Genomic DNA, 13,676 nt, shown 5'->3' with positions numbered 1-13,676 from the left:
TTTTACAAATACTTTGTTATGATGCAAAGTCATTAAAATAATTCTTTATGATGTACAGAGTCAAACACTGAATTTTATTGTGATAATTAAGCATTTGTATCGTGCTTATTTTTTATCCAATATATAATTTCCCCAGTTATTAGGCTTGTGGGTGAGGAATTATATTTCTCAGTATTTCAATCTGAAAAAGAGAAAGAGATGAATGACACAGACAACAGACTTTGGAAAAGCTGTTCTCAATTGTTTAGTGCCAGCATGAACATCTGAAGCAGGCAGGAGCATGTGTTCTGTTGTGGCAGATCAGAGTCTTCTTTCACTGAAACAGGGCCAGATGTTCTCCAATCAATATGCATCACCTCCTCACACTTACTTTTAGCGGAAAATATACCATACTTACTGCCCTTTTAGTATGCGATATACTGTATGCAATATGCCAGTAGTTTCTCAGGTTGCCAGGTGATGGTCCACATGTTCGAACACAAGCAAAATAAGGGTTATCTGTTGACTGCAAACAAACTGAAAAAATATATACCTTCAATGCACTGTAAGTCACTTTAGATGAAAGTGTCTGCCTGCTGCATAAATGTAATTATGCATTTGAAGGTCCAGTATGTAAGTTTTTGGAGGATCTCGACAGAAACACAATATAATATACATAATTGCTTTCAGAGGTGTATAAAGACCTTACATAATGAAGCGTTATGTTTTTATTCTATCGAAAAGGGTTTATTTAAATACAAGAAACACAAAACAAAGACCCACGATGGGGTATAACTGCACATACAGGATAATAACCAGGACGAGACTAACTGACACTAAACTGAACTAAACAACACTTGACATAAACTAAACTTAAACACTTACTAAGACTTGACAGGAGCTTCGACCAACAGGAACAAGGTAGACAGGTAACCACACTAAAATACTGGACACGAGCATAGAGCAAACACATACAATGACCGACACAGGACAATGAAACATGAGTACATTAAATAGGCAAGACAAACGAAGGGTAATCAACGAGGGCAGGTGGGAAACATTAGACACGGCAGGGAAGCAATACAGGAAAAGAGAGGGCGGGGCCAATGACAAGACGCGAGAAAGCACATGAGATGTAAAAAATGTAAACAACTCATGGCTTTCTCACATAAAACCTAAGGGCTCTGTCCCGATCCTGCCACACGACTAGAAATTCAGATACAAGAAGGCAGGACCGTGACAGAGCCCTCACCTTAATGAACACCCCCAGGTGTTCACCAAGGGGTTGACAAACAAGACATGACAGACTGGGACATAGACAAGAACCAAATATACATAGAAAACACAACCAAGGGCAATACAGAAAATACAATTACTGGGTTGGGGTGGGACAACAAAAATAATAAACATGGGAGGGGGGGTGGGGACAGACAAGGGCTTATGGGGGGAACAGTCCTAGTCCCTGGGCGCGCTTGAGGGCACGGAGTTCTGGGGGACTTAGGGGGGAAAGTCCTGGGGGGGACCGCCGACTTGAACGTCGGTGGGACAAGGTTGGGCGCCGGCTGGAATGCCGGCTGGAAGACCGGCTGGAAGGCCGGCTGCTGCACCGGCTGGGAAGAGGCCCGCGCCGCCCGCCACTGCCTCTTCTTCTTCAGCCGAGCCACCCGCCTGGAGGTCGGCTGAAGGAAAGAGGCAAACGGCACGGCTGGCTCCGGCTGGGACTCCTCTGACGTGGACCCCCAGGACTCTCGTCTCCCCCGCTTGCCCCCAAGGCTGACGGGTGGTGAGGCTGCAGGGGAGGAGGAGAGCGGTGGGGCGTTCCCCAAGGTGAGGGTGCCCACAACATAGTCCTCCGGGATGGACAACAGACTGGAACGAGAGGAGTCCTGACGGCAGCTGGGAGAGGAGCCTTGGACCAGCTCCTCTCGAAGCTGCAGCCGCTCCACCAACTGGGGGAACGGCTGATAAACAAACTCCTCCCGCTCCGGAAAAGGTGGAGGGTTGTCCATTCCGGCCACCAGGTAGGCACAAACCAGCACCTCAAGGATGGATGCCCTCCTGGCCTCGACCTCCCGAGCGAAGTCCCACAGTGGGCGTTGGCGCTGAGCCGGGAAGGGGCCACCTCGGGCGTGCGACTGGGAGGCTATTGACTCCCACCACACCGGGTTGGAGGTGCATGACCACCGGGGAGCTGCGACTTCCATTGCTGCCTACTGGGTTCAGTTCGAGTTGGTCATTCTGTCATGTATCTCGGGTGGAGAACCCAATTGCAGGCAGTGGGGATTAAGGGGTTAACAAAAAGGGTTTATTTAAATACAAGAAACACAAAACAAAGACCCACGATGGGGTATAACTGCACATACAGGATAATAACCAGGACGAGACTAACTGACACTAAACTGAACTAAACAACACTTGACATAAACTAAACTTAAACACTTACTAAGACTTGACAGGAGCTTCGACCAACAGAAACAAGGTAGACAGGTAACCACACTAAAATACTGGACACGAGCATAGAGCAAACACATACAATGACCGACACAGGTCAATGAAACATGAGGGCATTAAATAGGCAAGACAAACGAAGGGTAATCAACGAGGGCAGGTGGGAAACATTAGACACGGCAGGCAAGCAATACAGGAAATGATAGGGGCAGGGCCAATGACAAGACGCGAGAAAGCACATGAGATGTAAAAAACATAAACAACTCATGGCTTTCTCACATAAAACCTAAGGGCTCTGTCCCTATCCTGCCAGAAATTTAGAAACAAGAAGGCAGGACCGTGACATATAGTATATACAGTCAAAGAGATGTTGAGTAATTCATTATATGATGGAGAAGAGCGTAATAAATGGTCATACATCCATAGGTGCAGTATAGACAAGCACACTTTCAGCATTATAAAGAGCTGAATCAGGTGTCTATATCACAGCACTTATGTTCAAGTGTAAAATCACGATAGTGTGCTGCATCTAAACCTAAACCTGAGACCCATAAGATCAGAAATTGAGCTGTGTTAATGGTGTTGAGCCCAAATTTGGTGGGTTTGTTGTACCGTTACTTGATTTGCATCATTTGTTAAGAGAATCTGGAGCTATAACAACGCAGGCAACACATGCAAATCAGCCAGGCTATTAGTGGACAATATTCCTTCTTACATCTGTATAATCAGATCTAAATCTATTACTTCAGAACTGATCATTTTAATTAGCCAGGTCTCATTAATGTCAGGGAGAGATTGCAATAAATCACTGACCTGTGTAATTACCCTGAACTCCTTAAATTTCTAATATTTCATTCATAGCTTTATGGTATATGGTTTTATGTTTACTCAGGAATCTTTTTTTTAATATGGGCTGATGCTGGCTAGATCTGCTGAAATTGCCCTCCAGTGTATGCTTACACAGTCTGCGTGAGCTTGCACGGGTGTGTGTGTGAACGTAAGTAGATTTTATCCCAACATCTCTATGCAGATTTGCAAACCTCTGCAAAATCTTCCCTTCATGCTTCTATCCCAGAGAGAGAGAGAGAGAGAGAGAGAGAGAGAGAGAGCGAGAGAGAGAGAGAGAGAGAGAGAAAAGAAAGTACATTTTGCTAATAAACTGTGCCAACAGCTCAGAATAAAAAAATGTGTAAACATCCTTTTGACTTTCAAACACACATAGAGATAAAATATAATAAAAAAGACCGAAAATGATTCAAGGTGACCTCAACAGTAGAACAGAGAGAGCAAGAACGAGAGAGAAAAAAGACCTGAGTATGAAGTGGCCCAATAAAAAGCTTGTGGTGGCGTTCAAGTGAAGCTCTTTCTCACGAGGCAGATTAAGAGGTTCAGTGGCTTGAGGAATGAAATCACCACAGCTGTAATCCGTTTATTGTACACCACAAATTAAAGCGGGCACTTTTAATTAAAATCACTGTGGACCCACTTACTGATTGAGACTCAAATGATGGTGCCGCCCCCCGACCAGAAACACAGTCTCTGTTAACAAACTGCTACGATCCATAACTTGGATAAAAATAAACAGAAATCAATTATTGACCAAGAACATAAAGAGACTGGTGTTCAAAGCAGTAACAGTAAGTGATTTATTATTTGTGTGATCGGGTCATTTTTCACAGGAAATTGAGTTAGTGCCATCACATCAATAAACTGTGAATGTAGAGGACCGGTTAATATACTGTATATCACACGTGTGGATGTTGCGGGTAGTGGAGCGCTGTTTGTTCTTACAGCAGTCACTTAGAATTTAAATGATCATGATGCATTTAATCTTGATACTTTTACAAAGCAATCATCTGAGGTATGTCATATGTCAACTTATTAAGTCCTTACTGTGATAATATCTGGTGAATAACCTGTTGATAAAACCAAGAAACCTCGAGCTGTGGTAAGCCTGCATTCAAAAAGGGAAAGTGATAAATAAAGAGTTAATATTGACAGGGCTTTTGAGTCTCCAACATCTGAAAGATTAAATACGGATGCAGGCTTTTTTTTCGCTGAACTGGTAAGATGCCTAATATGACTTATTTGAGAACATTTATGTTCTTTTGCTTAGAAAAAAGGCAGCAGATGTAACGTGTTTAGATGATTAAATATCATCTTGTCATGACTTACAATGACAATGTCTAGGCCCCTTTACCCATCATGCCCTGTGGCTTGTCCCTTAGATTGTTTCACGAATAATATGATTATCTTGACAATTGAATTAGAAATGGTTGGAAGATGTAGACCCAGAGTGTTCTGGGTGTCTTTAGAAGATCCTCTGTGAAACGTGCAAAGTAAATAGAACCAGTTTTTATTTATTCTCACACTTTGTATATGAGTGTTCCCAAAAACTGAACTGTATCTGCTCATTGCTTGTTTTGTTCTTCTCTTCTATTGTGGGAGTGTTTAACTGTAGGTATGAAAGGAAGAGAAAAACAATGTTTCTGTTATATTCAAAGCTATGCCTTTTCAGTCCAACAAGCCGCTAGCAAATTGTAATTATCGTAAGATGTGTAGGATATCTAAAAGATGATGACAGTAAACACCTGGAAGAGATCAAACACTCTGCCAAAACACATTCCTCGTGATTTTACTGTATGATTTTATCTGCAGTATGTCTATACAAAGGCAATATATGACTCATTTACGCATATGGTGGAGGCCTTTATTTTGTAGGATCGAACCCATGACCTTGGCATTGTTTGCACCATGAGCTTCAAGTTGAGCCACAAGAAATGACTCAAATGCTGCAGTACAAAAGTATATTCATGGAAATATTATACTAAAAAAATCCAACTTGTGTTTTGACGGTGAATCATTTTTCTGCTTTTCTGTATGCATCAAAGAAGCCAGTAGGGTGTGACCAGCTGTCGATCTTGCTTTATTTAAAAAAGACACAATGACATTCTTCACTGCCTTTCAGATTCTCTTTAATTTCTTTCATGATTTTTGTCTTACCTCAAACTGTTTTCTTTCCCCACTCTCTCTCCGTGTCTCTCGTGTGCGGTAATATGTCCATAAATCCCAGTGCATTAGGCCTGCTCTCAGTTAATTCTCCCTCAATAAACTGTAATTGCTTGTTAATTGTGGTTTAATGAGTTCTAAGAGACAGGGTTCACTAACACAAACCTTAGTGAATAAAGGGAGAGGTGTTTTCAGGGCCACAGTAATGCCCACACACCCTGAATACACTTGTCTGTATGATGCAGTGATAGTGTACATGGGGGACAGGGTGGGAGGATTCGAAAAAGAGTCTGAAACAGCTTATACAGAGTCCGCCTGCAAATAGTGAAAACCTCTGCTATAGACATTAAAGCCTTTTCACAGCGACCCTGCATGTCAGAATCATTAGCCATAGAGCTCCCAGAAGGAGTACATACAGAGATGACAGGGAAAGAATGGACACAAGAAAAAAGTGCACATGAGTTGCAAAAAGAAACGTGAGGTAGGCTTTGTGGAGTCAGTGGAAGGGTGTGGTCATGAAGACATCCATAAGTGAGAGAGAGGGGAGGGGGACTGCAAAGGTTATTTCCCTGAAGATCTCGTTACAGGCTCTTAATCCACCTGATACTGCCCTGCAGAAATGGGCCTGAGGGAGCACACAGACACAAAGAGATGCATGGAGGGTAAATAATAGTGAGAATGAAAACAAATCATTCTTTCAAATGGTCTCTTTATTTATGGGGAACAGTTGCATTTTGTGAGATGTATAAACTATTTTCAATCTTTCTAATAACTATACTATACTATAAGTATTATTTCTGGGGATTTATCCTTGAGCGCACTTGAAGCTGAATACTGTACTATTACTCAATCACATTTCCTAAAAATAAATACAATAAATAAAAACAATACTATTTACTCCTTAAAATGTAATTTCTCAGGTTATTACAGCTTAAAACGTTCCTCTTTTTAAAACATACAGTTGCGTAAAAAATGAAGAAACCATTCAAAATGTTCATTTTATCAGCATTTCTAGATGTATTGTGGCCATTCCAGTCCTGTGTCTGTTGAATTTCAACAAAGTCAAACCTCAGGAGTGACATAAAGTCACAGCAATGTGAAAGACTGACAGAAACAAAAATCCAAGTTATCACATAAAACATAATTTTGAACTTTTCCTAAATATTTATGTTGTATTGCTTAAAAGTGAATGTGAAGTTGTTTTCTCTGCAGTATTTGAGTTCTGAAAAAATACAGAGCATCTTTTCTGTTATTTTGACCTGTTTCTCCAGTTTTCATTTTATGCAAATAAATGCAACTAAAAACAATCTTTTTATTTTAAATTTGGTCAATTTATTGTTAGTAGTTCACAGAATGAAAGAAAAATAATTATTTTACTTAAAGGCATACCTATAAATAATAAATTAAGAAAAACTGTAATAATTATTTTTGTATTTATTTAATTAATTATTTAATTTGATTAAAATGTATTTATTAAAAAATAATTTTGAAATGATCTCTTCATTGTTTTCTGCAGATGTATGTACATTTTTAAATCTTGTCTCATATTTAAATCACGTCTATTAGTATGAAATGCAATTGACCACATTGGTTTAAATAATGCATTAATGCTTTTAATTAGACCCAACATAGACGATGAACGGACATGACTTCAACAACCACTCTGTTAACAACTGCGGCTGAATTTAAAGTTTAATCGTTTCAGGTAACAGATTTCAGGAAAGAGTACATTAACCACATCTATCTTCAGCCTTAGGAAATCAGGACACTGAGAAAATTGCAATTAAACACATTGTTGTAATGAAAAAATCTTTAGTTTCTTGATTTCATCAGACTGATGCTAAGAAAAAAGTTTACTTTATATTTTTAAATACAGTTAAATGCGGAAGCAATTACTTAAGAAGTATCTTTTAGGTTTTATAGTACAGCATATAGTAATATACAGTATGTCACAATTCTGCATATTCTAAGTATTGGCTAATTTCTTATACTTTTGTACCACCCCTGAGTTTTTGCTTGACTTTATTGAACATATTCGCATGATGAATTGCTAAAAAAATACTATTTTTAAGACAGATTGGAAATGTGTTTGTTTAAAACCAGCTTCATGCTATTTTTATGTTAAAAATATATTACCCAATATAATAGTTAGAAAAAATAGTGCGACTAATGGTTAAAAAAACACGGAATGCCATTGTGCTCTATATCCAGGAATATTCGTGCCATAGCAAAAAAATAGCAGCACATCTTAAGTGTTTTTTTAAATCTTTTTAAAATCTTCGTTTTTCTATCAATTACACTTTTATGGACAATATGAAAGTGACTGTACTGTGGAGAGGTCTGTTGCTTGAACCTGAAAATAATAGCTTTTAGATTACCAGCTAAATTACTGTAATTAGCTATCATTACAATAAATTATTTTCCCGGTTTATTATCATTCGACCTAAATTATCGTAAATGAACTCGCATCAATATATGAGTTATGTACCTTTAAAAAAAACATTTCTGTAGTGTGTTTAGTGTTCTTTGTGCATTAAATGTACTGCTTTGGTGTTGATATATGGGTGTGTATTTGAGATATTTTACTTGCATTTAATCAATTACATTTAGGCATTGGGTCCAAGAGCAGACACTTTTATCCAAAGCGACTTACAAATGTGGTAAACAAGGGACGCAATATGAGGTAAACAATGGAAGCCACTACCACTTCTTGGTAGTACATTGTGAGTGACAGGTGATATGAGATATCTTAGCAAGGTACTGTAAATTGTCTTTGAACTCATCTACTACACCTGTAAACTCTCTCAAGAAGAACTCCCTCCAGTACACACACTCTCCATAAGATCACACTGAAACACATACAGCATACCATAGCGCACCAAGGGACTGCTGAGATGTTTCTATAGCAACCTGCAGCTTGCTCCACTAATGAACTGGTTGCCATGGTGACGGGGGTTGGCTGTGCGCAAAGTGAGAGACTAAATATGAGAGGGAGGAAGACATTTCACACTTCTCTATCCCATTGCATGGACACACACGTTCAAGAGGACAGTGGTAAGAAAGGTAACGATTCTGACATACATCATTGCATACAACCGTGGACCAATCGTAGCGGCTCCTCAAGGTCAGAGGAGGGGATCTCATTCCAGCACCACCGCAGGAATGTCCCATTTTCACTGTTTCTGGAACACCGCTGCTGTCCCAAAATTCGGGCTGAGCAGCCGCAAGCTAACATGTTTCTTAGCCTGGGGCCAGAGCTCAGACTTGTGCTCTACGAGGAGAATTTTAGGCAATATCACAGCAGTAAGCTGCAGCCTACTGTAATGTGTCAGATCAGAAAGCCAACAATTCACCATCTATAACTGTGCAGGAGTAAGTTACTGATCATCGCTATAACTGCAGGCTAACTCATTTATTAGCAACACCATTTAGCAAATTAGATGTTAATAAAGCTAATGGACTAGCCGTTGCTGGCCAGGGGTCCACTGACCCGAAGGCGCAAGTTTACATTTGAATAATTTTAGCATATCACAATGTCTCCCCCTAGTGTTCATGTATAGACGTTGAGCTTGTTCTTTAGGTTTCTTTATGCTTTCATTGACGTTTTTGTTCCCCATCTGATCGCACCAATGAACCGATAACCGATTGTGTCTTCTTGTCAGAAATTGAACAGCAGCGTCTCTGTTTCTCTGTAGAAATGTCTGCGGTTCAACCCAGACGCAACAGTGTGGAAGGCAAAGCAGCAGGTGCTGTGTAGTCTGACCGAATCTCTACGAGACGTTTTGAACTACGGCCTTTTCCAACCTGCTACTGATGGGCATGATGCCAAGTTTTTGGAGGAGGAGAGGCCGCTCAGAGAGTACCCCCAATCCTTTGAGAAAGGAGTACCCTACCTGGAGGTATATGTCTGGTTGGAGTCTTCTTGATTCGTTTGCTCTGCTTCTGTTTTTTACACTTGATCTATGATGTAATGCGCTTGCTGGTGCTTGGAAACTTGAAATTGTTCGTTTCCTAGGTGATATGTAATTCTTTTAAGCAGCTTCTTTGCTAACCATGAATTTTAATAACCTGATATGCTTTACTGGAGATTTGTCTTACAGTAAAATGATTCAATTGGTTTATTTAAGGGGGATGTAATTTGTAGAACAAGGCAAGACATTTGTTATTAAGGCAGACAACAAGTCCAAGTCTAACAACAAAAGCTTTTCCCCTGAAGTTTACATCGCTGTGCAAGGCAGAAATTTATAGTCTTTGTGGACAGCAAGAAAATATGAAAGGCTACGTATATTCACAAGTCTACATTAACATTTCAGTCAAAAATGTGAGAGGAAGCAACTCAAATGGGTAAAAAAAGTTCAAAATAGGCTTTGTCGATGTCAGCATCTGTGACATGCTGTTTTATTACCACAAAGAAAAGTAAAATAGAATCAATTACAGTCACAATTACAGACTTTAAGATGTCAAGACTCAGCATGTATTAAATTAGTGTATCAGAATCATTTACCAACTGTATTATCCATGGAGGTCAAGCACCATAGCGTTGAAGTGTATTGTGGGATTGATTGTGTTTGTGGGTGAACTCTTCCTTTAACCTTCCACTGATTTTGACTGGGTTTCCTTTCACACAGTTCCGCTACAAAACCAGGGTGTACAAACAGACAAATCTAGATGAGAAACAGCTGGCCAAACTGCACACTAAGGTAGGCACCACTACAAAAGTTGACCAATCTGTATGATGTGTACATGCGATTGTCAAGCAAATTGAAAAGTGTGTTGTATCCACCTCACCCTACAGGCTAGTCTAAAGAAGTTCATGGACTACATCCAGACTGGCGCAGTGGAAAAGGTATCCAAACTTATAGACAAAGGGCTTGACCCCAACTACCACGACCCTGATACAGAAGGTGAGGTGTCAGACACTGCGTTGTTTACTTCCCGTGAGGTAATGAACTGTTGGCAATTAGCGATCGGAATAATTAATAACCCCAACAGAGCATGAACTGTCCCATGCACACGCTACATGCATATGGAGATCAGGCTGCATGAATATTCAATTCATGTTTACATGGATATTTGCATTGTGTTGATGCATTAAGTTTCTGACAAAAGTCACCTGGAGTTTAAATTGTGCAACGTGCGTAATGTAAGGTTTACTGTATGTTCGAGCCTATTGTTGGGTCCTAAAAAACAAACAAACAAAACAATGACACCTCTTGGGTTTTCTGTTTAATGAGTGGAAGCATTGAGTTCCATGGTTCAGTATAGTGTGTGTCAAAAGTGGAAAACTGCTGAATATTATATCATAGCGTAATAATTCCCATTTTTAAGATTCACAACTTCACACGATATTCTTTGAGCATTTGGTAGACTGGCCAGACGTGCTGTGAAAATCTTGTTATCGACCGGATGACAATGCGGAGTAATATTAGAGAACAGCTACCTTGAGTGTTATTCACAGTTTGTGTCATCTGCGTTGTCACAGATCTGATGTTGTGCTTGTCAGACTGACAGTCACTTCTCAAAGCAGACCCTGCTTATGGGGGAGTGAGAAATGCTGCTTCACTTGTAACCGCTAGGTGAAGCATGAACAACCAAACGTATTTAATCGTTTTTCTGTGGAACACAAAAGAGGATATTTTGAGAAAGGTTTTTTTATGAGAAGTGGTTTATGTCCATACAATGGAAGTCAATGTTTGGTTACCAACATTCTTCAAAATATCTTCTTTTGTGTTCTGCAGTTCTTAAAAGGTTCATATGAAATGTTTAGTTAATTTAAAACAATGTACAACTCATTTTACTTGCTCAAATCATTTTGATTCTGGACATTTATGATTTAAGTACTTCCACATGGCTTGTAAGTATGCATTAACCTATTAACATATTAATAATTGATCATTGCGTTGTGTGTATGGCAGAGACCCCACTCACTTTGGCAGTACAGACAGAGCCGGGTGGAAGTGAAAGCATCAGAGTTCTGGTGATGGGGGGAGCTCACATTGACTTCAGGGCAAAGGATGGCTTGACACCTCTCCACAAGGCCGTCAGAACACACCGACACACTGCCCTACTGGTAATCTTTACTTCTGGAACAGATACCCGTGACTGAGATGAAATTGTTATCATATTTAAAATAATGTAATTGTTTTTAGACACTGTTGTCTTTGGGCGCGTCTCCTGATTATAAAGACCGTCGTGGGCTGACTCCACTGTACCACACTGTGCTGATTGGAGGCGACACCTCCTGTTGTGAGACCCTCCTGTACCACAGAGCCAAGCTGGGGCTCCGTGATGAGAATGGCTGGGACGAGACCCATCAGGTACAGACACCAAAAAAGAAAAGCTTCTAATTGAAGCCAAACAGAACAGATGCCAAAAATGAATGTCTGTGTGTGTTCATTTAAACACAGTGAAAGTCTACATTTAATGTTATTCTGCAAAAGATTTTGTCATAAAATGATTGATATTTGGTACTTTTTTAAGGTCACTAATAAAATAAATAGGCTAATTTATCATTTACCATGTCATAAAGCGAAAAGGCGTTTATATAAAGATATATTATTTAAAATTCTTTATATAAAACTTAATACTAAATACTGTTAATTTTAGCTTGACATCTTAAGTCACCAGTGGATTTTTGGACCACGCTGTATTTGTCACTGTAAATCATCATTTCATGACATACAGTTGCTACTTCTCTCTCCCTTTCACCCTCTCTCTGTCTCTCTCTCTCTCTCTCTCATTTATGATACGTCATTCTCTCAATCCCTACGTGTCTCAGGGCTGATGGGAAACACCATTCATCTCTGCATCTTCATCACACTGGGTCTGTGTGTTATTTTTTTACTACTGTACGTATCAATGCCTCTCTTCTAAATAATCTCTTACATCACCTTGTCTTTCACTCGCCTTCTGTCTTTATCCTTCTCTCCCTCTGTACGTGTGCACTTCTGTATTGATTCTTTCATTCCTTTCCTCTCACTCACACATTCACTCTGGTGTTAATTAGCGAAGGTGTCTCTTCTGACAATGTATAAAATCTCTTCTTCTCTTTCTCTTTTCCCTTCCTCGTGTCAAACAACTATTTCTGCCTTTGCCTTTATACATATATACTTTATATTACTTCTCTATTCCTCTCTGATCGGCCCTGCATTTCCTTCTCTACTCTTCAGCCATCATATTTCATTTCCTTCTTGTCTATCCCTCCATTTCCAGGCTTGTCAAAATGGAAACTCACAACACTTAGAGCACCTGCTTTTTTATGGTGCGGACTCTTCTTCCCAGAATGCCTCAGGAAACACTGCCCTGCACATATGTGCTTTATATAATAAGGTAAGGTTGCCAGTCTAGACACACAAATCAGGTCAAACAATCACATTTCTCAGTGGATCCTACTGAAAAGAACAAACGTATGCCGGTGTGTTGAACTTAACTATTGTGAATCCAAAAGTGTATTTACAGAGAATGTCGCTTGTTACGTTTAATGGTGAGTATCAGATGTCTTCAAAGTTTTGAAGTCATTATTGTCTAATATCACCATTTAGGAGAGCTGTGCTCGCATTCTGCTGTATCGAGGAGCCAGTAAGGACACAAAGAACAACAGTGGGCAGACCCCCTTCCAGGTAATTATGAGACTCGAGGTCGTAGGCTGTTATTTGTGTTTGTTTATTCAACACTCTGCATCCGAGTAAAGAAACCCAAACTCCCCTCTTGTAGCATTTCTTTTGTGAACCTAAGTGTGGTGTATTGATTTAGGCTGTTTTTGTGAATAAGTGTTTTGGTATGCGTTGTGAGACTCAGGTGGAGTGAAGCTGCAGCCAGCCAAAATAGTTCAACTTAACCTTCCTCATTTCTACACAGCCAGCTGTGACTCTGAGCGTGTGTGCTTGTGTTTAAAATGAATGTAAGGTGTGTGTGCGGGCTTTATATTGTGTTATTCCAAATCCTTGCGTCACTGTGCGTCATTCACAGATGCAAATATTAAACGCGTGTGCACTTCTTTTCTAGGTGGCTGTGATGTCTGGCCATTTTGAGCTGGGAGAAATCATTAAGAACCATCGTGAATCAGACGTAGGTAAGGGGCAGAGACTTATTTTGGTTGTGGCGATATTTTTATTTTGTGTTTGATGTTTACTTTTCCCTTCAAACTGTGTGACATTTGGAGCTGGATGCGTTTGCCTTTCTTTAACTTACGAAATTCAAAAACCTGCGCGTTCCAAAAACAACTGTAGGATTTACTTAAT

General features: G+C 39.9%; 1 protein-coding gene across 4 annotated transcripts in view; it reads left to right on the top strand.

Moving 5' to 3' along the window:
• shank1 (SH3 and multiple ankyrin repeat domains 1) overlaps positions 1-13,676 on the top strand; it is an 88,029-nt gene that overhangs the window by 32,567 nt on the left and 41,786 nt on the right. For all 4 annotated transcript variants that reach the window (XM_057346121.1, XM_057346119.1, XM_057346120.1 and 1 more), the window contains 8 exons: positions 9,132-9,335; positions 10,065-10,136; positions 10,232-10,340; positions 11,352-11,506; positions 11,586-11,753; positions 12,649-12,765; positions 12,978-13,055; positions 13,441-13,507. In XM_057346121.1, coding sequence (XP_057202104.1) covers positions 9,132-9,335; positions 10,065-10,136; positions 10,232-10,340; positions 11,352-11,506; positions 11,586-11,753; positions 12,649-12,765; positions 12,978-13,055; positions 13,441-13,507 — 970 coding nt within the window. The remainder of the gene's footprint in view (positions 1-9,131; positions 9,336-10,064; positions 10,137-10,231; positions 10,341-11,351; positions 11,507-11,585; positions 11,754-12,648; positions 12,766-12,977; positions 13,056-13,440; positions 13,508-13,676) is intronic.

The sequence above is a fragment of the Triplophysa rosa genome, linkage group LG11 (genome assembly GCF_024868665.1).
Source record: "Triplophysa rosa linkage group LG11, Trosa_1v2, whole genome shotgun sequence".
In the NCBI taxonomy this organism is placed as follows: domain Eukaryota; kingdom Metazoa; phylum Chordata; class Actinopteri; order Cypriniformes; family Nemacheilidae; genus Triplophysa; species Triplophysa rosa.
Note: the sequence above shows the minus strand (reverse complement) of the source record. Positions and strands in the feature narration are given on the sequence as shown.